General features: G+C 43.3%; 1 protein-coding gene across 1 annotated transcript in view; it reads left to right on the forward strand.

Annotated features, from left to right (window-relative positions):
* LOC131918607 (estrogen receptor) overlaps nt 1–25,826 on the forward strand; it is a 29,993-nt gene continuing 4,167 nt past the window's right edge. Inside the window, exon 1 of the mRNA XM_059272791.1 lies at nt 1–150. Within this exon, the coding sequence (XP_059128774.1) occupies nt 42–150 (109 nt within the window). The 5' untranslated portion in view covers nt 1–41. The remainder of the gene's footprint in view (nt 151–25,826) is intronic.

A 25,826-nucleotide genomic window follows, 5' to 3' on the forward strand; every position in this document is an offset into this window, starting at 1 on the left:
AAATTTGTTTTCGTAGGAATCAGGGTAAATGTGTAGAGGGCATGGTGGAGATCTTTGACATGTTGCTGGCTGCGTCGTCTCGGTTCCGCACGATGAACCTGCAGGGAGAGGAGTTTGTGTGCCTCAAATCCATCATTTTACTTAATTCTGGTGAGTTGCTGACCCGAGAGAATTTAATGGTGGGTTGCTGGGAGGAATATTTACTTATAATTTTTTTAAACTAGATCCAATTTACTCAATATGATGCATAATGTTATATTCATTGAAAGAAATGGCACACACGTTTCAAATAACTTGCCATCACTCTAAGTAGAGACACAGAACCACGTGGATCAAATACAGTGTGTGAAAAATATTTGTGTATCTGTAGATAGTTATACGTGTTAAAATGGAATTAGACTAAGGGACAGCCCTTTCAAGTTATGACCTAGGCCCTGGACGCACAGCTCAGTTGTGGAGTGTGCGGTTAGCACGCTCAAGGTCAGGGCCTAGCACTGACAAGAAACATGATGTCATCAAGATACTAAGGAAAGAGAGTTACTGGAGACAGAACATGTTTCTGCTTAAAACTGATGAAAGACACACTTGGCTTAAAGATTTATAAACAAGGAACAAAACAAAACAGTCCTCAAATGGAGGAACAGGACTGCTACAGGCAAAGCTTCTGGAAGTACACTTCATTTAGGCTAAGTGGCTCACACTCCTTGGCTATTGTTCCTACACAGGCCTCCCTGAGGGATCCAAGCTAGCAGTCACTGCCTTGTGTTTAGCTGCTCTGTTTCTTTCCTTTTCTTTTTCTTTTTCCTCTGTGGTGAGGTTGGCTGTTAGACACAGGGAGTCACCACAGGTCACCCAGATGGAAATTGTGGCTCAGCCTGAATTAACACCCTTACCCTTTCCAGCTCCCCTGAGTGCCATGCAGATGCCCTTCACCAGGGACCTTTGTCCTGCAGCTCCACTTGGTTGTAGCTTAATGTCACCCTCTCGCGGAAATCATGTCTATTCCCAAGCCTCTGGCCTGACTTAGTTCCTCACCCTATCATGCTTGTTCTCAGATTTCTCAAGTGCAGAGTCACAGCAGGATCGTACCCAGAGAGAATCGGCTCTCTTTCCACAAATTCTGTCTCCTCCTCGGGACCCCGGGACCCTTCCCATCTCCCCGACGATTTTCCACTCCGGTTCCCCACCAACGCTAGACACCCATGTTCCTTAATAGTTATCACGGCAATCATCTTCACTTATCAGCCGAGGAACGGAAATTGGTACTATTACACTACGCAAGGACTGAATTATGGGAGTGAAGTTCCATGAAAAAAATAATATGATGTGTTGGCCACTCGGGAAGTGATTACCCTGCATTCAAGTTTCCAGTCCCACTCACGTGCATTGTGCTTCTTCATTTGAGCCGTTTGTCCTGCGCGTTGAAGGGTTCAGATCCCACAATGGCTCTTTATTGGATGAGAGTTCTGGGAGGAGAGCCACTCGCCTGCTCTGCGCCAGGTCCCGATCCCGCTCCTTCTTCAGTGGAGGGCTGGCATGTGTGGAGAGCCTGCATGTGGGCAATCTGTTAACTTCAGGGACAGCATGCCTAACAAGTGTTGGGAACTTTTTTTTTTCCAGTATTCCCACTCTAACCAGAAAAGAATAGCCAAGAGACAGGAAGTCAGTTGTGGAATCAACACAGTGGACAATTGTGGTCAAGAAAACTGTTGCCCACATACCCATAGCTTTTCCTGAAGTTTTGTTGTTTCTGTATTTACAACAGTGTGGATGCATTTTCTAATATTATTGCGAAAAATTAAAGATGAAACTCTAGATTTGTGGGCTCTCGATTTTTATAACCCAGTGGGACAAATACGTTAAGGTCTCACCAGAAATCCTTTATTGAAGACTGACCCGGAGCTTCATACTGTATTTCCCACCATAGAGTTGGGCTCCCAGCTCAATCTTTGTGACACTAGACAAGCCTCCACCCATGTTTTTTTTTTTTTTTCTACCCTCTGTCTCACAAGTCCTGCACACATGCTTGCTCTTAAAGGGGCGGGATGCAGTTTTGGAAATAAAAGGTCCTGTCTACTGCAGAGTTGACGGTTGTCGTCTCCTGAGATAATGGATAGCAGCTTGCCTTTGCCATCAAGGACAGGGCTGTCGGTTCAGGAGAGCTATGACAAAGCAGAAGCAGACGCCCAGTCCTGACAGGCAAAGCCCCTCTCCTCACCACAAAGTGAGCTATGTTCTAGAAAGACGGGCCTGGGCCTTGCACAGTTCCCAGTGTCTGCTATTGTTCCGGGAAAAGCAGAGCCAAAGAGGATGAGACTCTGAGACACAATGGGCTAGTTCTGGGAAGCCTTTTCAGAGTGAAAAAAAAAGTAGAGAGAAAGAAAAGAAAAAAGAAATCTGCCACAGGAAGGTCACTACCATCAATTACTGCCCCTGATCCCCCCCCCCACACACACACACACATACAACTGTGGGAGTTCCAGATGTTTCTAAAACCTTAACCAACTCACAGCTTTGAGCTGGGACAACTCTTGACCTATCATGAGACAAACGATAAAGCGGCTGTGACTCCAAGAACCTGTGACAGAGGCCACACAGGCTGTGATTCGGGGAATCTAGTTAGAAGATGCCTGCCCATCTCTAGCTAAGCCTTGGGCTTGGGAGGAAGCTCATGCTTTGGGCCAGTGTGTTACTGTTGCCCAGTTCTGATAGTTTGTTCACCGTGGCCTCGGTTTGGAGGCAAAATTGGGAGAAGTGAAGGATTGTTTTGAGGGCCTGTTCAGAATGTCTTTCTAGAAGCCACAAAAAGATCTCCAAAGGCCAGAATTTCCACAGATCTCCTCACAACTGTCTAGAAGAAAATGTTTAACACAGTTCCTGTGCTAGTTAGAATGATTTATTTGCTTACAAGAGCTCAGAATCATCCCTAAGACAAACACCGATCCCACAGTGAAGGAGAGAAGCAGTCTTGGCTAATCCAGATAGGCCTTAGAGCTTCAGGGCTTCAGGGCTTTCTGAGAACCAGCTGGACAGAGTCCAAGAGGAGAGCAAGTAGGAAGAGGGCAGATAAGCTCAGGATAGGAGCCTGTGGAGGAGCGGAAGTGAGAGAGGAGTGGCCATTCCAGCCACAGGAGGAGGCTGAGAAGCATGCACCAGACCTGGCCACACTATTCTTCCTGTCCACTGTGACATCACGTCAGTTCTTCATGATCATTCAGACACACCCACTGCCTGCAGACCCAGCTCCCTAGTGAGTTTTCCTTCTTGACTGTTTGGCTTCTTAGTAACACACGGTCGAGCCTTCCAAGAGCTGGTTGGTTTTACTTCTCGCCTCAAAAATTTCATTCATTTCTTCAGTAAGTCTATATTTATGACAGTCTTGTTGAGCTCTTCATGTCAAACACACCCAAATGAATGTTATGATTTTGTGGTTATCTTTTTTTTTCTCCTTAACCAAGGTAATTCTCTGTTTCTTTATATGTGCATTTCCCAATTTCCCTAAGAATGGTTTATTGTTCGTGTTTCTCATGGTCTTGGGGACCACACATCGTCAACAGACATTGCTTCATAGAAGCCTATTTGCTGAACATTGCCAGGGGATGGGCTGGAAACATGTCATCTTGCTAGGCTCTCCCTCCCACTCGGCAGTACAAGCCTTCCCTGTGGACTCTCTCAGCACCCTGGGTTACTGAGGACAGAGGAGAATGATGGAGACATGGAGGATACAGTTGGCAGAGCACAGGAGGCCTCGTTCCATGAAAGCTGTCATTGTCAAGGATGAGAACCTGGCTTCAACTGAAGAGGTCTCTGGCTTTTATAATGAACTATTTTAGTTTAACATCCTCTAGGTAGGATCCCCAAAAGTGGAGAGACTTAAGGCTAATAGTAACATGGGCTGTAGCAGCTACCGGAGACTTTGTAAATTATGCTGCTTAATTGGTGTAGAAAAGTTAGAATGACCTTGATCATGTGGGTTTGACCTTCTACTGACAGACCGCAGAGGCAAAACTGTGGAGTCACTGCACATCACCTACTAGTATATCTTCTCCTCAGCCTCATGCCCCTTCCAAATCCACTCCCAGGCAGAGTACTACCCTGTCACTGGGTGTTTTCCAAGCCTCAGGAAAGTCATGTATTGAAGCTTTGTGTGTATACATCTGTTATCCCTCATGAATGTGCAGTTAAGCCTTCAATTCAACTTATTAATTATGTCTATCATTTTGGAGCCCTCTCTTTCTCTCTTTCTCTCTCTCTCTCTCTCTCTCTCTCTCTCTCTCTCTCTCTCTCTCTCTCTCACACACACACACACACACACACACACACACACATACCCCTACAGTTCTGTATATTGTGTTCTAGAGAGCCTCTCTCACGCAGTCTCATTTCAGTCTCTGCTAACCTACCCACTGGATCCCAGATAGCTTCTCCAGTTCCTGGTTCCAGCTCTCTATACTGTGTGTCTTACTCTAGACCGTCTCTCTTCTCCTGACCCACAGGTCAATTCCAGCTACCCAGAAGCCTCAGTGCATCCCCAGCAGCAGGCTTTCTGGTTGCTCCTGGAGTTGAAACTTGACATCCTTGATTACCTATTCATCCCAAACTCAACTTCCTATGACATTTGTCTTTCAGTGGATGGAATAATAAAAAGGAATAAGAGCTAAAACCCACAGACAAATGAAAATCTAAGGGAGAAAAGAAAGTTCGAGAAACTAAATGACAAAACCTCTAGACAGTGTAACCTTGTTGTTCATTTAGGGAAACAAGGCAAGGTTGAAGAAGAGCATACATGTCGCACATATACGTTAAAAGCATGGCTGCGTCTTCTGTTGCCCAGTTCTGTTTTGCTAATATTCGTGTCTTGTTTTCATGGTGCCCTGATGAAAAGCACATGAGGCCAGAGCTGATGAAATCTGGTTTGCCTTTGCTGCATTCACAAGTGGCCACATTCTTGTTAGAGAATTATTTATTTCATAATGAATTATAACAAGTTTCCTTCACAGAGAGTGTCCCCCCACTCCGCCACCCTGTTCTAGATTATTTGAACTCTGTATTATTAGACAACCACTCGGAAGCATTTAGATTTTCAAGTTTAGAAATAAAACAATGATTTAGAGAGGCTCTATATTTAGATAAAAGAACATTGAAAAAAACCATATTGACTTTAAACATCAAGGATTCATTAACTCTCTGCAGTTGAAAGTTTCTGACAAGACAAGGTCTGGGAAATAGCAAATGGACACATTGTCAGGGATGCCGATGTTGTCACATCAGAGAAGACTCTATTATCTCTTGACTTTTTTGTGATGCCAAGCATCCTGACCACGGAGTCTGCTTATTGTCATTATTTTGAGATGAATGGCACTTCACAGTTACCAAGTGGTTCATTGTCGGTCCCTCTGACTGAACTCTGCAGGCAGCCAAGTCCACTCAACTTTTGGGCCTTTCTATTGTGAAAACTTCTGATACAACCTTAAACCTCTTGGGTGATATGGTTTCCCACAAGTGTGCTGCGACCCAAGCTCTGTCTTTAGAAAGGTCTGGGATTCAGGGAATGGACTCCGCTGTTTACTTGAGGGGTAGAGACCCTTGATATGCTATCTCCCTAGCTCTAATGGGTACATTAATACCTAGTGAGCCCAAGGCCTCCGAACTGTCATGGCCACTGAAAGAATGTCCATAGGGGATCTTGCCCTGCTCCTTGCATGTAAACAAAGGTGAATCTAGTCTGTTTCTTCCACAGATTCCAAATACAAACACCTTCCCTTGTGTCTTTATAAAAGAAATGGCTTTGTTCTTCTTAACAGAAGAAATAATGATGGTAACCATTATTATAGAGTAAATTACTAATGGAACATTGGAGGCTACAGAATCCCTTCCATTTGCAGTGAAGGGTCCATTCACACAATGGATGTGCTTTTGCAAATAGACCATGTACAAGACTGAGATTGGTGACTCAGATCCAGTATAATGTCTCCGAGGTCTCTTGGAGCATCTGAAACGTGGGAGAGCCAAGCTTGTGGCTTCCTTTTCTCATTGTTGTGACAGATACTTGGCTGAAGGACGTTAGGGTTTATTTTGGATCACGGTTTAAGGGTGCAGTCCATTGTGACAGGGAAGACATGACATCAGGAGCATGAGGAAGCAGGTCACATCGTTGCCACAGCCAGGAACCATCAACGGATGGATGCAGGTGCTCAGCTTGCTCTCTCCTTTAAATTCAGTCCTAGACTGAGGTGCCTGTGAGATGGCACTACTCAGACTCAGGGAAGCTCTTCCATCTTCAGTTAAACATTTTTTTGGAAATATCCTTATGGATAAACCTAGAGTTTATCCATGACAATTCCAAATCAAATCATGTTGACAAACCAAGAATAATAGTGACACCAATCTAAGTGCTTACAGCCTACAAAGGAAAACACAGAGTTCTAGGTTTGAACATGACATGTTAAAATTTAATCCCATTAGGAGGTAACAAGAGGAGGGATGTTAATTTGACTATGGTGTGCAGAGATGAGGCTTTTGAAAGCTACCTGAGATAAGATTAGATAAGGCCATTGGAATGGTGCCCCTATGATTGACAAGTAGCTTTATAAAAAAGGAAAGACAAGGATCAGCGTATATACACAGTATACTTCATAGATCTTGCTATATGATGTCATGCACTATTTTGTACAACTTCAGACAAGTTGCTTAACTGTTTCATGCTCTGTTGTCTTGTCCAGGAAGTAGACATTTTAATCTGCTTACCTTGTAGGGTTATTGTTAATGCAATTTGGCTCTTATAATAATGCCAACCGAAACTGACAATTGGTGCTAGATAAGATTATCTTTTCCTCTTCTATAGCAGATGAGTATTTTCACAGATAGTCTTGTGTCATTTACAGACAGGGCTGCACCTGTGAAATACTTCCCTAGGTTATTTCAGTGTTATGTGCACACCACAAAGTACTCCTATGCAGAACTCAAAGCTACAGGCCCATTGCCTGGGATGGCCTCTTGATGGACTTAAGAGATGGTAACCATGAGATATTCCAGGCTGCTACTGGCAAAACATAAAGTGTGATCTTAGAGTCGTTTATTTTTTGCAAGTAGAAGAAATGCATTCTAAAGCAACAATAAAAATGATCTTCTGGTAGACACTAAATCAGAAACATATCCCCTTTTCACTGTCTTGAATGAATATAATATAGTATATATATAATTGTGTGTGCCTCACTTTTGTATGAAGGGCTGTGGTCAGGTGTCATCACATCAACACCAGCACAAACACGAGTGTAATTCATTGCACCACAGCACTGGGATAGATGGTGGTCGTGTGTCACTAAGCGCTAAGAAATGTTTAGCTCCATAGTAGTCCCATGGGACCACTGTATACAATGTGGACTATCACCAAAGTTTCAACACGACATGGAAAGTAGGACTGTATTTATATTTATATATCTTCTTCACAGTTATACACGAGTGTTTTTTTCCAAAGCAAGCTTTAAAATTACATATAATTGTTTGTGATATGTTCAATGAATTTCGCCTTTTGAACAACTACAAGGAAATTTTTTTCTATTTTGATAAGTGATACTTATTTTATTCTTTTAATGAACTGCTGCCCAGTTCCAGCTTTTAGTTTGAACATTTTAGTAGAAGTACATTTGCTATGAGAAAGAGGTAATGGCCGTTTGTAAAGCTATAGGCACATAGTGCCTCCTTCCCCACGGACATCGTCAGGTCACTCTTCATCAATCACCGTGTAAGTACTCCCTTATTGCTCCCGTAAGCCATTGTGCTTTGTGGACCATGAGGCAGATGAATGAGAGCTGCTGGGATGCTAGAGAGCTGCTAGCTTCCTCCTGGCCAGCCCCTGCTGGGACTCTTAAAAAGCCACAGTCAAGGAGTCTACATATGCTGTCATATAAACACCTCCTTTGAAAGCTACCTTTGATCAGAACTGGGCTTTGTGTGGCATGCAGGTGCAGTTCAGTTTTATGTTGTGCACAGACGCCATGACAGTGAACCACCCTTGTAAGCCATTAGCGTGTTTGCATGGCTGGTTCTCTTATGTCTTACATTCTACCTCTGATTTTTTTTTTTTTTTTTTTGGTTTTTCGAGACAGGGTTTCTCTGTGTAGCTTTGCGCCTTTCCTGGATCTCGCTCTGTAGACCAGGCTGGCCTCGAACTCACAAAGATCCGCCTGCCTCTGCCTCCCAAGTGCTGGGATTAAAGGCGTGCGCCGCCGCCGCCGCCGCCGCCGCCGCCGCCGCCGCCGCCGCCACCACCACCACCACCACCGCCCGGCTTACCTCTGATTTTTTGAAGAGGATTGTTTTCAAAGAGCAAGGCATATAGTTGAAGAACTACAAACACATCATTTAGGTTATTCTTTTGGAGTTAGAGAAGCTGACTTATAGGGACATGGCTAGCACATGGTTCTGGGACTTCCTGAAATGAAAATTCCATTTCTTGGTCATTAATGAGCTTGGAAGACACTGTTTGTCACATGACTTTACCTTCAATCCAGCCACACCTTTCTCTGCTAAAGCCTGAGTCTGTGGTTCAAACTGTGTCCTCCCCCATGTCAGCAAGCCCCTAAGGATCAACTTACGTCTGCCTCTCCATTCTCTGCGGATGGAAGTTGACAGGGCTCTGAAGGCATGAGGGTCAAGAGGGAACTCAGTTTTCTTTAGGATTAGCATGGACAACAGTGATGAACGGCACCCAGAATGTCAAAATTCTTTTCACTGTGACAGATAAAGCACCGGTCTTTCTGGCTGGGATGGCAATGTGAATTCCCAAATTCATCGAGCCTCTGTGTCCTCTGAAAGCAAAGCACATACAACCTTCTTAAGAAACTGTGGTGCTGTGTGCTCTTCTGGTGTTCCCCTCGGCATGTGCTCTGGGAACCACATACTGCCAGGCTTCGAAGCTCATCTATTATTATATTTAGCTATGCAGCTCAGATTATTGGTGACATCTCAGAATTCTTTCCAGCTAAGAAAACCACTGGATAAATTTTCAGTGACAAACTGATTAGCTTCATTTCCTGCTGAAACCACAGCCTTGGAGAGTCTCAGAAATATGAACCACCTTAGAGACGATGGAAATATTATGAGAAAAGTAATGAGTAATACCTCCTTGACAATCTCTGTATTCTTTGAAGGACCCATTCGCCAGGTGTATTTCCCACTCAACAGCTCAGGTGTTGACACAGTCTGTGAAATAATAGGTATAAGAGGTACTTTTTGTATTTTTAATAGCATTTTCATTCTTTCCTGGGTACCCAATGCTTAGAAATCGGAAAATATGGAAAAGACAGCAAGAAAAACAGTCTCTCAGCCGATCACAATTTCATCACATGGTAGTAATCATTGTTAACATTTTTGGTAAAAGTCTGTAGTTAGACTCACAGAAGCCGGGAGGTGATGACACACACCTTTAATCCCAGCATGTGGGAGGCAAAGGCAGGTGGATCTCTGTGAGTTGGAGGCCAGCCTGGTCTATATAGTGAGTTTCAGGACAGACAGAGCTATATAACAAAGAGACTCTGTTTCAAAAACAGAAAGCAGGACACAAAGAGACTCACAGGAGATGCCCAGTCACATCAGCTCCTTTTTGACACACCATCCTCTGACCTGTTTTGGAAAGCGGAATTGTTCCTAAATTGCTCCTAATATCTTTCACTATTAAAATTATTAGTGATCTGAAATGTCCAAGGAGGTAAGTCCGTCGGCAGTCATTTCTAGTTTCTCGCAAGCCTTAGAGCTAAGAAATTCTTAGTGTAGCATTTGGGTGCTGAGCCAGAAGTGAGGCAGATCTGGATTCTAGTTCAGGCTGTGCCAATTATTTACCGGCTGGGTGACTTAGTCAAAGACAGAGCATTTGCCTTTCTGGAAACACCCCAGCCCTTACGTTTGTACCCCTAGCCCACACATTTATAGGCTCCCTTGCTTCAACATCTTTCAGTCTTTGTTTCCCAGCTATTAAAATGTGATTTGCATATGTTCTTCTCCTTTGCGTTTTTGCTTTACTGAGGAAATGGTTCAGGTGGTAAAGCACTTTAAGACTGAATCTGCTCTCCCGCACCCACGTACAAGGTGTGAGCATTTGTAGTTTCAACCCTGGGAACGTGGGGGCAAAGGGGTCACTGGGATTCGGGGCCAGCCAATCCAGCTGCAGGTTCAGTGAGAAAAGCTGTCTTAGTTTCTTGTCTTAGGGTTGTGAATGATTGAGAAAGACACTTCAAGTTAAAGTCTGGCTTCCACGTACAAACGTATCCACACATACACACACACACAAACCCACACCCACACACAAACTCATACATATGTATGCGTAAAATTACTTTCACTATTTAATAGACTTTACTTTTTGTGTATAATACTTTTGTTAATTCCTACAGAATCTCATACAACATACCTGATATGTTCACCCTCACCCCTTTCCCAGTTCTTTACAGATCAACTCACTCCCTCCATTTTGTGTCTTCTTTTGACTTTTTCTTTAGAACGGACTGTCTTTCAGCATCTGTCCTGGTCTTCTGGCTCCTATAATCTTGCCCCCATTCTTCTGCAATGTTCCCCAAGCTTTAAGTACAGGGGAATTTGTGTTGTAAACATATTAATCCAGGGTGAGCACCCTCCCCCCCCACCCCCCGTCAGTTGATCTGTGCATTTGACCAGTTATGGTTTTCTATAATGATCTCTGTCTACTGTAAAAGAAACTTCTTTGATAAGGGGTGAGAGCTATACTTATCTGTGGGTTTCAGGACGAGTATTTAGAACACAGTTAGACATTACATTGGCTTAGGAAACTTCAGTAGCTCTCTAGGTTCCGTGGTCTCACCAGCCACAGGTAGCTGGCTAATCTTACAGTACCAGTCATGGAGTCCCTCCTACTCAGTGAGCTTTGAGTCCAATTAATATCGTTTGTTGTCCCTTTTGGAATAGCTTGCCAGGCTGGTCTTGGTTGTGGCTCATTGGCTTTATTGTTGGATAGGACTATTGCTTTTCGTCATTGGTGGCTTGCATTGTTCTTTCTGAATCTAAAAGAGCTAGTCCTCAGTCAGGAGCTTTTGGGTCAGATGCAGATTAATTCCTTCAAATCCCACGTCTGAAATGTGTGGTGTCTTCAGCAATAGGGCCATACCTTCTTTTGGGGGGAAGGCACCAATGGCAACAGCAATAGCCTATATTGCTTTGGGGGAGGGGGTCTCTTGGACTCCCCTGAACACTATCTCAAGAGAAGATTTCCCGTACCTGACGTTGGTGTCTTTGTTAGATAGTCTGTGATTTTTGAGCTAGGGAGCTTTGTCATCTCCATTTGCATAACTTAAACTATGTATGTGTGTGCTTAGTTGCCATATGTATTTATAACTCTATTCATATATGTGAATAAACATATATGGTACATGTGACTTTAAGTAGCCATGAAATAACATAACTACCTATGGGTTTTTCAAGCACTCTCAGTGTCACTAAGATGTGTGGTTACTGGGTCCTTTGGTGAGAGTTTGTTGTATTGTATTAGAAACTGTCAAAGTGCCTTCCAAAGTAGCAGTAATGTTTTCATCCCATCAGGTAAGGATGTGTGTTTCTGCTGCTCCACATCCTTGTCAGCATTTTCTATTGTCAATATTCTGGAAGTTAGCCATTCTAAGGGATATGTCCTATCACTGTTTTAATTTATAATTTCCTAAGCTCATATGATGCTTTTTAATTGCCCAATTGGTATCTATATTTCCTCTTTGGTGAGATGCATGTTAAGATTTCCCATTTATTTTTAAATCAATTGATTTTTTTTTTTTATTGTTGAGTTTGAGCAGCTTTTTACGTATTTTGGACAATAGTCTTTTACTGGATGTGTCTTTTGCAAATATTTTCCTCTCTCTACAGCTTGTCTTCTCAGTTTTTACCCTTCTTTCTGCTGAAGTCAAGTTCTCTGGAAGGGGTCTCAGGGTTACCTGAGAATGAGGGACAAAAAAGCAAGAAAGTCAGAGTGCATAGGTACCCCACGGCTGTCAGTCCGCTTTAGCCAAAGGAGAATGACTTGACTGAGTTTAAGTGTGAAGTTTCACAAGAGGCTGACTCGTCTGTCTGTCTCTGACTATCTATCTATCTATCTATCTATCTATCTATCTATCTATCTATCATTATCTATTTATCAATCTGTCAATTTATCTGTCTAATCTATGCATCTCTATCTATCTATAGATAACAGTCATATGGGGATCTTCTGATTCTTCAAATAATTTCTAAACCACCATATTAATTAATATTTTTAAAAACAGTTTTTCTTTTTTTTTTCCTCGAGAATTTCATATGTGTTTTCAACAAAATATGATCATATCTTTCTTCTTATTCTCTACCCATATTCCCCTCAACATGGCCACCTCCAAGCTTTGTCTCCTCCTTGTCTTCTTTCTTTTCTTTCTTCTTCTTTTCCTCCTCCCATTCCTCCTCTTCCTCCTCCTTCCTGCTCCTCTTATTCTGGATAACTCACTGGACCTAATTAGTGTTGCTCATGTGGTTCTGCAAACAAATGAATTGATCTTAAGGCTTATTTTTAAATACACAGTTCTAGAATCCCATGTCTCCATTTTTGGAATGTAATGTAAGCTCTGTTTTTTTTTTTTTTTTTTTTAGGAAAAGATAAAATAAGCCTGTCATAATCATATGATGCCTTTTCAATGGAGTTTCTATCCAGTGGAGTATTTACTTAAAATGACAGCTAGAAGTGAGATACCTAAACATACATGTGACCCACAAGCTCGCTTGTCTCTTGAAAATGGGAAAATTTGATACAAGTTGTAAAAAAGCAAACCAAAACAACAAAATCCTAGAGGGGGCCCCCAGCCATTTTGATTCTCCCTTAGGAAAGAGAGGGCAAGTTTCTCTGAGGATTTGCCCTTTAGGGCATCAAACCCTGAAATGAGGACTGAGACACTGTGACCTCATTTCTTAGCCCCTGGTGCTGAGCATTACAGATATGTGAGCAGGCTGTCCAGCTCCGCCTGATGAGGACATGTTCACATAAGCTCATTGTGAGTTCTTAGTTCTTGGGGCAGCCTTTCTGAATCAGAAACTAAGTCAGATGAGTGTTGGATGATGTCTTATGAGCACTTCCATTCACATTAACTTTTTAAAATTGATTCACAGGGGAAGAAGAGACATTTCCCCCATTGTTTTATTCACTTCTTGGTATTCCATAGGATTCAAAAATATTTACTGACTCTCATGCAATAAAAGGTGACAAATTAATAGTTAGCAACTCCCATATAAAGGTAGAGTAGTGTGGAGAAATCCCCAAGTCTGTGAGCTATATTAGCACACAGAAGTAAGTATCTCTGTTCCTAAGATGGGCTGCAGGGTTTACTCTAATATTCTTGGCCAATCCAAAAAGAAGACATTCCATTGCAAGGCTCACAGGCTTTTCAAAAAACAGAGTACTATATACTAGTTACTCAACAGAACCTCCCTGAAGGAGGCAAATCTCTACAAAGACAACTGCTTAAAAACCTGGAGTTGATAAAGATGGTACAACCGAGAATTCAGTCATCCATTCTCCCAAGGGAAACTGGAATGTCAGTGTTTTACAGTTAGGGGGTGATCTATACATTCTTGTTTCCTTTCTGTGACTGTGATGAAACACTCTGAGACCAAATGCAATTTAGGGGAGGAAAAGTTTTCTTTGGCTTTTACTTCCAAGTCACAATCCATCATTGAAGGAAGTCATGGCAAGAACTCACATAGGACCTTGGAGGGATGAATGCTGCTTGCTGGCTTACTCAGATTCATGCTTAGCTGGTTTCTTATACAGCTCAGCACCACCTGGCTAGGGATGTTGCTGCCCACAGTGGACTGAGGCCTCTTATGCCAATTAACAATCAAGATTGTTATGCCCACAGACATGCGACAGGCCAATCTGATCTAAGCAATTCCTCAGCCAAAGCTTTCCTCTCAGATGACTCTAGGCTGTGGCAAGTTGACAACACTTACTAGGACACCATATATGGGACACTTGTATAATCAGCTAGACTGGTTTAGTGAGGATAGAAAGTATCCTGTGAAAACTCCACCTGCACACCTATCCAGCAGTATGAACTCATGCTCCTACCAAAGCACCCATATGGCTTAGGTGGTGGGATTTGAACAATGGAGCAAGAAGTAGCCAAATCTATCATCTCATATCTGGTGGTACAGGACCATCAGGAATTAAATTTCCAATCTTCCTCTTCTTCACCAGTTTCCTACCTAAAAGTCTGATATGGATGATCATGTGTATTGTAGCTGCTGCTTTTGCATAATCAATTAACCCCAAACATAACAGCTTAAAAAATGTTTGGTCATGAATTTTGAAAGGACACTGATAGAATGGTTTGTGTCTTCAGCAAAGTGTCTGGAGCCTCAGGTGAAAAGACTCATCACATAGGGACTCTGAGAGTTGTCTATGAACATCACTTTGAGGCATCTTTATCGATGTGCTGTTGAATGATGTTGGCTGTTATCTAGAATATTGGTGCAAGATATCAACTTGGATAGTGCTTTCTGTCTTCTCCACACTAGACCTCTTATGAGATGACAAAGGTTCCTGATACAAGTGATAAAAGCAGTCCCCAAAGCAGCTACCAAGGCAAAAGCTATGTGGTCTTTTATGACATGCTTAGAAGACATGAAAGCCATTTCCAGCCTATTCCACCAGTTACAAGCAAGTCATGCAGCTACCCAAACCTGGAAGAGTGGGCTTAGATCCACTATCTCTATAAGAAGAATGCTAAGAACCCACTGCCGGAAACAGGTATATGGAAGATATTGGTACGATGTATCTCTGAAAAATAAAATCTGTTTGAATGTGGCACAGCTGTGTCCTGCTGTGTAGGTGTGTGCATGTGAGTGTAGGTGCTCACAGAGGCCAGAGGCATTTGTTTGGTCAGTGATAGGTGGAGTTATAGGTGGTTGTGAGTTGCCTGGTATGGGCACTAGGAACTGAACTTGGGTCCACTGCAAGAGCAGTATACACTCTTAATCACTGAGCCATCTCACCAGGGGGGCAGTAATGGACTGCTTGAAGAACAGAAAAGCCAGAACCTTGGATGTCTCTCAATATGTTACAGGTGTAACCAACAGAAGCAAAGCTCCAATGCCTAACATAACACCAAAAGCAACTTTGTCCAAAAAGATTCAAGCTAGGATGTTGTCTGTTGTGAAAAATAAAATTGGGGGTTTCATATATAGTCAAGCACATGATTGCATTTGAATGTAAAAGCCTGCATGTCCTATTTTGCCTCGAGTTAACTGAATCATCTCATCAGTATCTCCATCAGAAGTCATTAAGAGATTCATTGTCTGAGTCAGCTCGAATGTGTTGATGTGCTACACACTTACCTTCAAGAACATCTAGTACATTTCAATAAAAATTACACCAAATTGACAGATATTTCTGAATCAGACCAGTATGGTTTAATGGTTGTTGGTGCCAAGAACACACTTGTAGGGGTAGAGGACTCCCAAGTGAACAGGACCACCTGTTCCTGTGTTGGGTTCTGGCAGGGACATGCACTTTCAGTTCTCAATTCCTCTGTGACTTCACACAGAAGGGACGTTGCCCACATGGGTCACATGATATGCACTAGCATAACAGTACACATGTGCACAAAGACTGGGTCCCAAGAATGTTCTTCAACTTGAAGGTAAATACCTGCTGATCTGGAAAAGTATAGATGTCACCCATCAGTGGGCACATATTTCCCAGAGCAATACTCTTATTTTGCTAAGCACAAAAATGATAATTAAGTTCCTGAATGGCAGAAAGCAATCTCTTTGAAGTCCTCGGCAGTGCTGAGTCTTTGAATCATAACAAACAAAGTATTTTAACACTCTGGGCTTGCCCTTTCTGCTTCCATGTGTTCTTTGAACACATCGGCTGCTGTGAAGTGTATCAGTATTCAGAATGAATAGTTAGCATGACGGGGGATGACTAAGTGTTTCTAGAAACAAAATTGTGGCTTCTGTAACAAAGAATAGCAATACTGGCATTTGGGAAGAAAAAGAATTCTAAGTAAATGATTCTTTCTAAGGCCTTAAAATGTAGACAGTGTCAATGAGAGGAGATACAGTGCATACCCTTCAGATGTTATTCCTGTTTTAACATACTTGTTTAATCGTAAGTAAGTAGAAAATGCTTTTTAAATTATATAAGAATGGGACACTTGCTATAACAGAGAGACTCCACACTGTGTAGTGACTCAGACACGCCGGTGTGTTATGATAATGCTAAGTCCATGAACAGGTTCATATTTGAGATACTGTGGAATACATACATGTGTCTATCTGTTTATCTTTCTGTATTTCCTGGCATGCAACTCTTCAAACCTTGGAAAATGCCAAAGTGAGTTTTTTTCTGTGCTAATGGGTTTACTGAGCAGCCAGCAGCCTCTAGATGGCATCAGGATGTGGTTGTCCCTGGAAAGATCAATGCATGGTTAGAGTTGAAGGTCTATTTGATCATCAGTGGCCAATGATTTAGTCAATCATTCTTAAACAGCAAATCACCTTCCCAAATCCCAAAGGCTAAGGTTTAGAGCTGCTGAGAATGAGGAGGTGTGGAGGATACAATGCATCCCCATGGGGCATGAAAGCACCCTCATCCTCCTTGGTACCAGCATCTCTTCATCTGCATCCCTCATCGCGTTCTTTGTAAGAAACAGCAATCATCGTTTCCCTAAACTGCATGAGCCACTTGAGGTTATTAATCAAACCCCAGCAAGAAGGGCGTTGTGAGAGCCCCAACTGTTGGCTAGTTAATCAGAACGTGGATAAACTAACCTGGAGCTGGCAAGTGACAGCGAAAAGGTGAGAAAACATTTCTGGGGACTGAACCCTTCCCCATGGAATAGTTTGCTATCTCCAGAAGGAAGATGTTAGGAAGGAGTTACATTAGATGACATAAAGTGGCTTCTGCTGGGGAACTGCTTGATTGCTGGTGAAGAGAAAACTCCCACACCTTTTAGAGTCACAGAAATTGGCTGTGCTGGTTGCTGTGGTGTGAGAACAGAGAAAAACAGTGTCCAATTCAGTTCTGTAGTCTTTTATTATGTGGTCTTTCAGGGACTCAGGAAAAATGAAGACTCTGTCACTTAAACGAGTTGTTTCCTGAGACCTAGCTCTAGTCTGACAACCATGACTGGAAACGAGGGTAAGGAGAAGCCCAGTGCGCTTTTCCAAGGACACCCACAGAGAAGACACCCTTTAGTGCTGTAGTGTGGTGATAGGACAGTCTTCACAGAACAGTGATACACTCCACGTTGTCAAGATTTTGCCTTTTGTTGCCCACAAGATGTAAAACTTGAGGCAGTCATATGATTCATCATTCTGACTGTGGATGAGTCGCTAATGCAGAGTTTTATTAAAGCACAGATGTCAGACTCCACCCTTGGCTCAAAATGATCAGACTTTGATGGAGCCCAGGCAACTGTTGCCTCTTGTAAAACTTCACAGGAGATTTCAAGATATTCGTGATTTGAAGATGAATCAGTGTGCTTTTATAAGAAGAAATTATACTAAACTCACTTAAAATAAAATGCTATAGCTGTACAATCCAGGGCAAATTATACAACGCTTGGCAAAAGTTATTTGTTTGTTTGTTTTTTAAAGTGCTTAACTGTGGTCATCATGAGGAATATTTGAACATAAGCAATATCTGAAGCTTCCTGCCCAAGAAATACAGGACATGATAAATCAGAACCAGATATGGATACCAGAATAAGACACTGAAAGGCCAAGCAAAATCTATTTGCATATTTTAAAAGGAGAGAAATAAATCAATGTAGGAATAATAATTTATGAAAAACAAGATCGTTTTAAGTGAAAGAAAAAAAAGATGAATAAACAGTTTTTCAGCCCAGCTGAGGCTACATAAAAGACATCTTGTAGAAGGTAAGTGCCAGAAGACAAGATTACATAGGTATCCTAACATCCCACTACAGTCAGTAGAGGCAATCAGTTTCTCAAACCTAAAAAGACTTTAGATAGCAGATCCTTTGGATAAGCAGTGAAGCTGAGATGATAGATTGGAAAAAGAAACAGCTAGACTTCGACATTGTCCTGAAGAGCCTAGGAGACAGAGCCTATGTAAATCATAAAGGCAAGAACCCCAAAATCTTCAGTATTTACTGTTCACGAAATAGAGTTCCAGTCTTACAAAATTACTTAAGAATGTATAGGAGTCAAGAACACACTATTTTATCCATGTCTGGCATTTTATAGTCATTGGCTCCAATATTCTTTAGGAAAGTCATCATCTCCTCTACATATCCATACAACCAATTCTGTCGTGTCTGTCGTACCTGCTCAATCACACTGAAATAATTTCAAGTAAATGTATATTTAGGGAGCTTACATGGTACTCCCAGTTGAAAGAGTGCATCAAATACTCTTTTTAAAACTTAAGTATTTTAAATTTATTCTTTGAAAATTTTGCACATGTATGTAATATATTTTGATCATATTCAAGCCTTATCACCCCTTCATATTCTCCTTCCCTTCCTCTTAACACCTTCTTTTCCACAACAATCCCTCTCTTACTTTAATGTCTTTTTTAATGACCCACTGAGTTTAATTAGAGTTGCTTGCATGGGCATGGGTGTGGAGTTATTTACTGGAACATGGGCAGCTTACTCATAGCTACACCACTGAAGAAAACTGGCTATTCCTGCCATCACCAGCAGCCACTAACGGCCAGTAGCTCCTCAGCTAGGGGTGAGTCTTCATGAGGCCCTTCCCCATTTGAGGAAGTTCTTAATAGCTTTGACAAATGTGTTCTGTCTAAGCTTTCCTCCCTATAAACTCATCTGCCTACTACATCTTTTGGATACAGTCTTGTGAAGGCATTTAAAACAGGTTCAAGTATACACATGTGTATATGTCTATGCGTGTGTGTGTGTGTGTGTGTGTGTGTGTGTGTGTGTGTGTAAGTGAGAATCAAATTCAAGGTCCTGAACATGGTTGTCAAGTGTTCTGCCAATGATCCTCAGTTGTCTTTTCAAAATGTCTTACTTCAAATTTGTATTTATAGTATATTCATTCAACAGGACTTTGCAGAGATGTACAGCTTAGGGGGCAAAATGATTGCCTGGAACTGTCCTATACTTTGTAGAACATTTAGAGTAGCCCTTCCTGCTAAATAACAGCAGCAACCATGTTGCTGTCAAGGACAACTGTCTGTATTAGTTGCCTTTCTCTTGTTGTAACAAAATAGCATGACCAAGGCAACTTATAGAAGAGTTTATTTTGGGCATGTGGTTCCAGATGGTTAGGGTCCATGATGGTAGAGATGGCTGTGGCTGGAGCAGCAGCTGAGAGCTCACATCTCAAACCACAAACAGGAATCAGGGAGTGCACACTTGAAACCCCGCAAAGTCCACCCCAGTGACACACTTCCCCCAGCAAGACCACACCTCCTAAACCTCCCCAAACAGGGCTACCAACTAGAGACCAAACATTCAACTGCCGGAGACTTATGCAGCAACGCCTCCTTTAAACCACCACACTGACCGAAGACTCCATCAGGAATAGTACTGCCCCCAGGAAGAGCAGCTATCGAGGGAGAAGCAGAGAGCCAACCAGGGCCGATGACATCACGGTCTGCCACTAAGGCATGTCTGAGAAAAGACATTGGCTGTAGAGACCCTTCTCTGCAGTACACCTCAAAGTGCTGGCCCATCACTTAGTCTGCCGTGAACTCTGCAAATTGCCCCTGATCCAAACTGAGTGACAGCACTGGTTCAGGTGACTGACAGCTCTGAGCTTTGTCGTCCCGTCTTCTCCCTTTGAACCATCCCTGCTCTTTTTCTTCCTCCCTTCCTTTCTTCCTCCCTCCCTCCCTCCCTCCCTCCCTCCCTCCCTCCCTCTCTCCCTCCCTCCCTTTCTCCTTCCCTCCTTCTCTCCCTCCCTCCCTTTCTTCCTCTCTCTCTCCCTCCCTCCATTCTCTCTCTCTCTCTCTCTCTCTCTCTCTCTCTCTCTCTCTCTCTCTCTCTCAATCAACTTGCTGTAGATTGAAGAACCTTCCCAAGGTCAGCTACTACATTATTCCTTTTGGAAAAAAACCAAATAGGATTGCCTTGGTGGAAGAAGTTGCCCTCCAGCAGCTGGTAAACCCAAGGTCTTGGCTTTCTTCTTCTCCCTACAGTCAGATGAGCCTCCCCAGTGGAGGTCAATGTCAGGGCAGGCGAGGAGCCCAGGGGTTGCCTAAGCTTCCTCCTGGGTATATCCAGGGTTGGGTGTGCTTCAGTCTTCCTCTAACTTCTAGAAGATTCCACTGGGAGGAAAGAAGCTGGGAAATAGAAAGGGGATTTCTGTGAGGCACAAAATTTAAAGAGTGTTGTAATAGAACAAGGGGATAGTTGAGGTCATGTGAGCCTGAGAAAAAGCTAGATTATGTCAAGATCTCTAGCCAGTCCTGTAGTATAGTCCTATAATCCTAGCTACTCAGAAGTTTGAATCATGAGGCTCCCAAGTTGAAAGCTTGTCTAGACATCAGAGTCAATTCGAGGCTAGTCTGGGCAGCTGGGTGAGGTCCTGGGTCAAGAAAAAAAAATGTGAGGCTGGAGGTAAATATAAAAAAAAAAAATGTAGTTCAGCAACAGAGTGTTTCCCCACCATGTGTGATGCCCAAAGTTCAATCCCTAGTCACACACACACACACACACACATCACATATACACACTCACACATATACTCACACACATACACACACACACATACACCCACACCACACACTTTTACATACACACCACACACATACACGCACACACTCTCTCATTCACACACCACACACATACATACACACACACACCACATACACACACTCACACATACACTCACACACACACGTACACCCATATCACACACTCTTACATACACACCACACACATACACGCACACATTCTCTCATTCACATACCACATACATACATACATACTCACCCACACTGACATACACATACCATACATACACAGACACTCTCTCACACACACCACACACACACTCTCACTCTCATACACACATACCCACACTCACACACACACCACACATACACAGACACACACATACACTCACACACTCACATGGATTCTCACATACTCTCATACACACACACCACACACACATGCACACACCTTACATTTGAGGGTGTCCTTGTGGCTTCCCTGTCATTCCTACTACCCCATTTCCTGAAGAGTCTTCCGATCTCTTCCAGTGGTGGCAACACAATCATAATATGTTCAGGTTGCCAGCTAGGCCTGAAGACAGAGCCCTCCCCCTCCATCGCTGAGGTTTGGCATAGCCTGCAAAGTGACTGAAGCCTAGCCTTGTTGAGTCTTTCCAAAGGCTCTTCCCATCTGCACCCTGGCCCCTGGCCCCTGGAAATAGCAATGGGCTGTCTACAGTGTGGCAGAAACCACCTGAGACACAGATAAACCCGTAGCTTTGTTGTGTTCATGCTCATTAACAGTGGTTGCCAGAGCACCTGAAGCATTCTGGGAATCTGGATGGCTTTTGTTTCTTCAACAGCTCCTTAAGGACACGGAGCAGCAAACACAGGATTGTATTTTGCCAGGAAAGTCCAAAAGGAGGATGGCGGCTGTTGTCAATTATTGGCATTTAGGCAGGACTGTATTTTTATTTCAGAATATATTTGCACAGCTAGGAAGCACATGCGGACAGGGATGAGGTGATAAGCTGAGCTGGTGCCAAAGCAGACTAGAAAAACAGGCTTGCTCAGAGAAACAGTCTCCGTTCTGGGAGTGTGTGTGAAGAAAATTCTCTCTCCACAGGCAGTATCTTCTCTTAAAACATTAACTCTTCAAAGGAAAGAAAGCTTGGAATCCTTGTCAGATAACATAGTGATATATACAGAAAGTTCTCAATAGGTGCTTGCTGGGTGAAGGAACCCAGGCAAGCATGCGCACTGTGGAGAACACAAACTCAGCCGCCCAAAAGAAAACTTGGCTGGCTGAGTCGGAGTATCATGTGTTTTTCCTGCATTGAAAAACAAAAACAAAAACAAAAAAACCCAACAAACTATGCTGGCCCTGGGGTGTGCTGAAATTGAGCACAAGTGTGTACACGGGAAAGAAGCAACGTGTGTGTGTTGAGGGGGGCTACCTCCCTTGCTGAGAATCCAAAAGCTGTTAGATGGTAGGGTTCTGAGGTTTTCTTGAACAAGAGAGGGTTACTGTAGAAGGAAGCCAGTATACTGGGTCATAACAGAAAGGACATGGGTCGAAATTTCATCACTCAATTTGAACTAACTCAGCTTCTGGGGCTGGGCAGGTTCCCAGGACATCCATCCTGTGGTAAGGCAGAGTTCTAGGAGATGTGGGTGATGACACACAGGATAAGCCTCAGAGACAGAGCCATGGGGAGCTGCAGCCAACCCCAATACACCAAGGCACACCTCAGTACCACCTGCAATTTACAACACCATGGCCACTACCACCTGCAATTTACAACACCATGGCCACTGGATGTTCCCTTCATCTTCTGATGGACTTAACTCTTTCTTTGTTATCAGTCCCCACGGAACGTAGGCGGGACACGACCCAGTAATTTCTTTATCTGTATAAAGCAAACCTTATAAATGTGCTGTTGGTAAATCACACTGCAGAAGTATAGAATGTAGCAATTTTTAGGAAATAACATGTATATGTAACTATATGTGTGTATATAACTTAATAGTTTTATAGTTCATGAGTACACATTATAGTAATGCTGAAGGAAAAAAAAAACATTTAAAGTAAAATTTTAATACTAGCAATGCCTAGTAATAAGAAGAGAGACCTAATAAGGAAGCACACAATACAGGCTGTATTTCTCAGGCAACGTATTTAATTTTTATTCTTTAAAAGTGATGTATGTGAAACATACTCTTTTTTTGGGGGGGGGGTTGAGACAGGGTTTCTTTTGTGTAGTTTTGGTGCCTGTCCTGGATCTCACTCTGTAGACCAGGCTGGCCTTGAACTCACAGAGATCCACCTGGCTTTGCCTCCCAAGTGCTGGGATTAAAGGCGTGTACCGCCGCCGCCTGGAGAATTGTACTCTTTTTTTGTGCATGAAAGGTTTCTTAAGAGGTTCAAATGGTAATTTTTTAACGAATTCTGTAAGCTTGTGAAGAAGAACTAAGTTCAGGTGAACTCTGAGATGCACTCTGGTTCCACGTCAGGCGTCAAACCCTCATGGTTGGTCTGCGGCTTTCTGAAGACCCGTGTTTCAAATATCACACGTTACGGCACACTGAGGAATGGAGAGGGGCCTCTAATGAAAGGCAGAATATTGTTCATTTCTTATTCTAGGGGTCAGGGGCTACCACAGCTTCAGAATAAAGAAGCAATTTACAATATTAACCCAGTGGCAACTTGCAAAATGATAAGAATTTAAATCAGCCCATTAAAATGGTGAGTGATACACACATGCGCCCTCATGTCCAAGGCTGATTATTACTGGTTTGAGCAGAATGGTAGGTGTTCTGGGTAAGGGCAAAAGGGATTTTCTGAGGGCGGCTGATATGTTTTAGACTTTGATCTGGATGATAGCTCTATACATTGGAATCTTTGTCAACACTCTAGAATGCTACACAGAGAAACCCTGTCTCATAAAAAAAATTATACCTTCATTAAGTAAAGATAAAATAAGCTGAAAATTAAAAAGAGATAATGGATTGCAGGCTTTGGGAAAACTCCATAGTAGACACAAGTCTCTGGACTTGGTCCCCAGCACTGAAAAGAATGAACTTAATGCTGTGTTACTACTAGGAGAGTTTGCTGTCCCCAGCACAAGCCAGAGACTTGAGCATGACTTCTTCTTGTGAGTATTTAATGCAGTTCTCACCCATGCAGCTATTTGAGAGCAATGTAAGAGCTGCCATCAACAATTCAGCCAAGTTGGACTAAGTCCTATTAGGTAACAAGATGAATCAAAAACAATGGACTCTTCAATCTAACCTGACCAGCCCACAATGGTGCTGTTAGTGAAAATATCATTTAAACGATTCCCAAAAGGTCCCCAATTTTGATTCCCGTTTACTCCTTTTCCCCTTCACAGTTTTAAAAAATGTCCCCCTTGGAACGGTCCATTTTCTCTGTAACATGAAAAATTACCGATTAAAGAAATGAGCTTTCAGATTTTTGTGAGTAAAGAACAAGAGGGCGCTAACATTAAAACGTAGATAGTGAGCAGTTCAAGCTACAGGTAAGTGCCCAGTGTTCAGCAGCCAGAAAACAAGGAGTACACTCAAAAGTTGGACATAATCCACCAAGATAAAGGAGAACATATGGGCATTTAAGGAGACAACAGTTCCGAAAGATAAAGGTTAGGACTAGCCTTATAATTTATCAGCAGTGTCTTGAGCATCTGCCTGCTCGGGATTCTTTGCCGTACCTGCTGTGGATCAATGTGCCTGCTGGTGCCAGAAGCTGTGTGATTCCCCTGAGATCCACAGCAGCCAAGAAAGAGCAGGGCCAACCTTCTTCTGTTGTTTTGTTTGTTTTAAACACGGCCATTTTCTACTCTGGGCAATTACAACTGTTTACTATGAGTTCCTCAGGGTAGGTGTTTTCTTCAGTTTTTTCAACCCTGGGCTGCAGTGCGGGCTGTCACTTGTCACAACATCAGCATTAAAGTCAGCCGGTGCTAACACTCTGGAGCCTTTAACTGGAAGGTGCTGATGTGCCTGAGCAGCGGGAGGGGAAAGAGTTATGAACCGTCCAGTGGGGCGAGCAGAGAGAGAAGGAAGCCACGCCGCTCCATTATCAGAACTGGGGAGGTCATCCGGCATCCCCTGTACCCCATAAGGTGGTGCGTGTAGGCTAGAGGAGCTTATTTCCACCGGAAAGGGGGAGTTGAGGGAAAAGCCAAGAGCACACTGCTCCATCCTGCCTTCCCTTCATTCTCAGTGCTCCTCACTTCCTCCTCCCTTCTCTTGCCCTCATCGTTCTCCTATCCTCTTCATTCTTCCCAAGGCAAGTGACAGGAACCCAGCTCACATGATCTGTAGCCTCACCTGTTAGGAGGTACACCGTGAAAGTTCCAAGGGCAAAAAGAATACACACAGGGAGGATCTGGGATGGAAACTGATGTATTTCTTCCTCCTCGTCCTCCTCCCTCTCTTCCCCCTCCTCTCCTTTCTCCTCCTCACCTCTTTCCCCTCTCCTCCTCCCCCTTCCCCCTCCTCTCCTTTCTCCTCCTCACCTCTTCCCCCTCTCCTCCTCCCCCTTCCCCCTCCTCTCCTTTCTCCTCCTCACCTCTTCCCCCTCTCCTCTTCCCTCTCTTCTCCCTCCTCTCCTTTCTCCTCCTCACCTCTTTCCCCTCTCCTCCTCCCCCCTTCCCCCTCCTCTCCTCGTTGCTCTGCTCACCCCTCTCCTCCTCCTCATTTCCTCCCATGCTCCTCTCTTCTCTCTCCTCCCTCTCCTCCCCCTCCTTCTCTTTCTCCCCTTCCTTCTCTTTTCCCTCACCGGTTTCTCTCCTCTTTCATCATTCACCTTGCTGTCTTCTCCCATCTCTTCTTCCTCTACCCATCCCCTCACTCTCTCTCATCTCCTTCTCTCGCCACCATCTCTCCAGTCCTGCCTCCTTCCTCTCTCCCTTCATCCTCCCCTCACTTCTCGCTTTTTTCCTCACTTCCCCCCAATAAATGTATCTCTTTCTTCTGACTGTTGTTGCTGGGTGCCGTTTGCCAATAGGGCTTCGCAGGCAAAAAGAGGGTGGTTAAGCACCCTGTACAGCATCCCATTAAGCATCTCCTCCCCCCAAACTAGCACCCCTTGAGAAGGACTCTGATTGCCTAG

Source organism: Peromyscus eremicus, chromosome 8b (genome assembly GCF_949786415.1).
Source record: "Peromyscus eremicus chromosome 8b, PerEre_H2_v1, whole genome shotgun sequence".
Lineage (NCBI taxonomy): Eukaryota > Metazoa > Chordata > Mammalia > Rodentia > Cricetidae > Peromyscus > Peromyscus eremicus.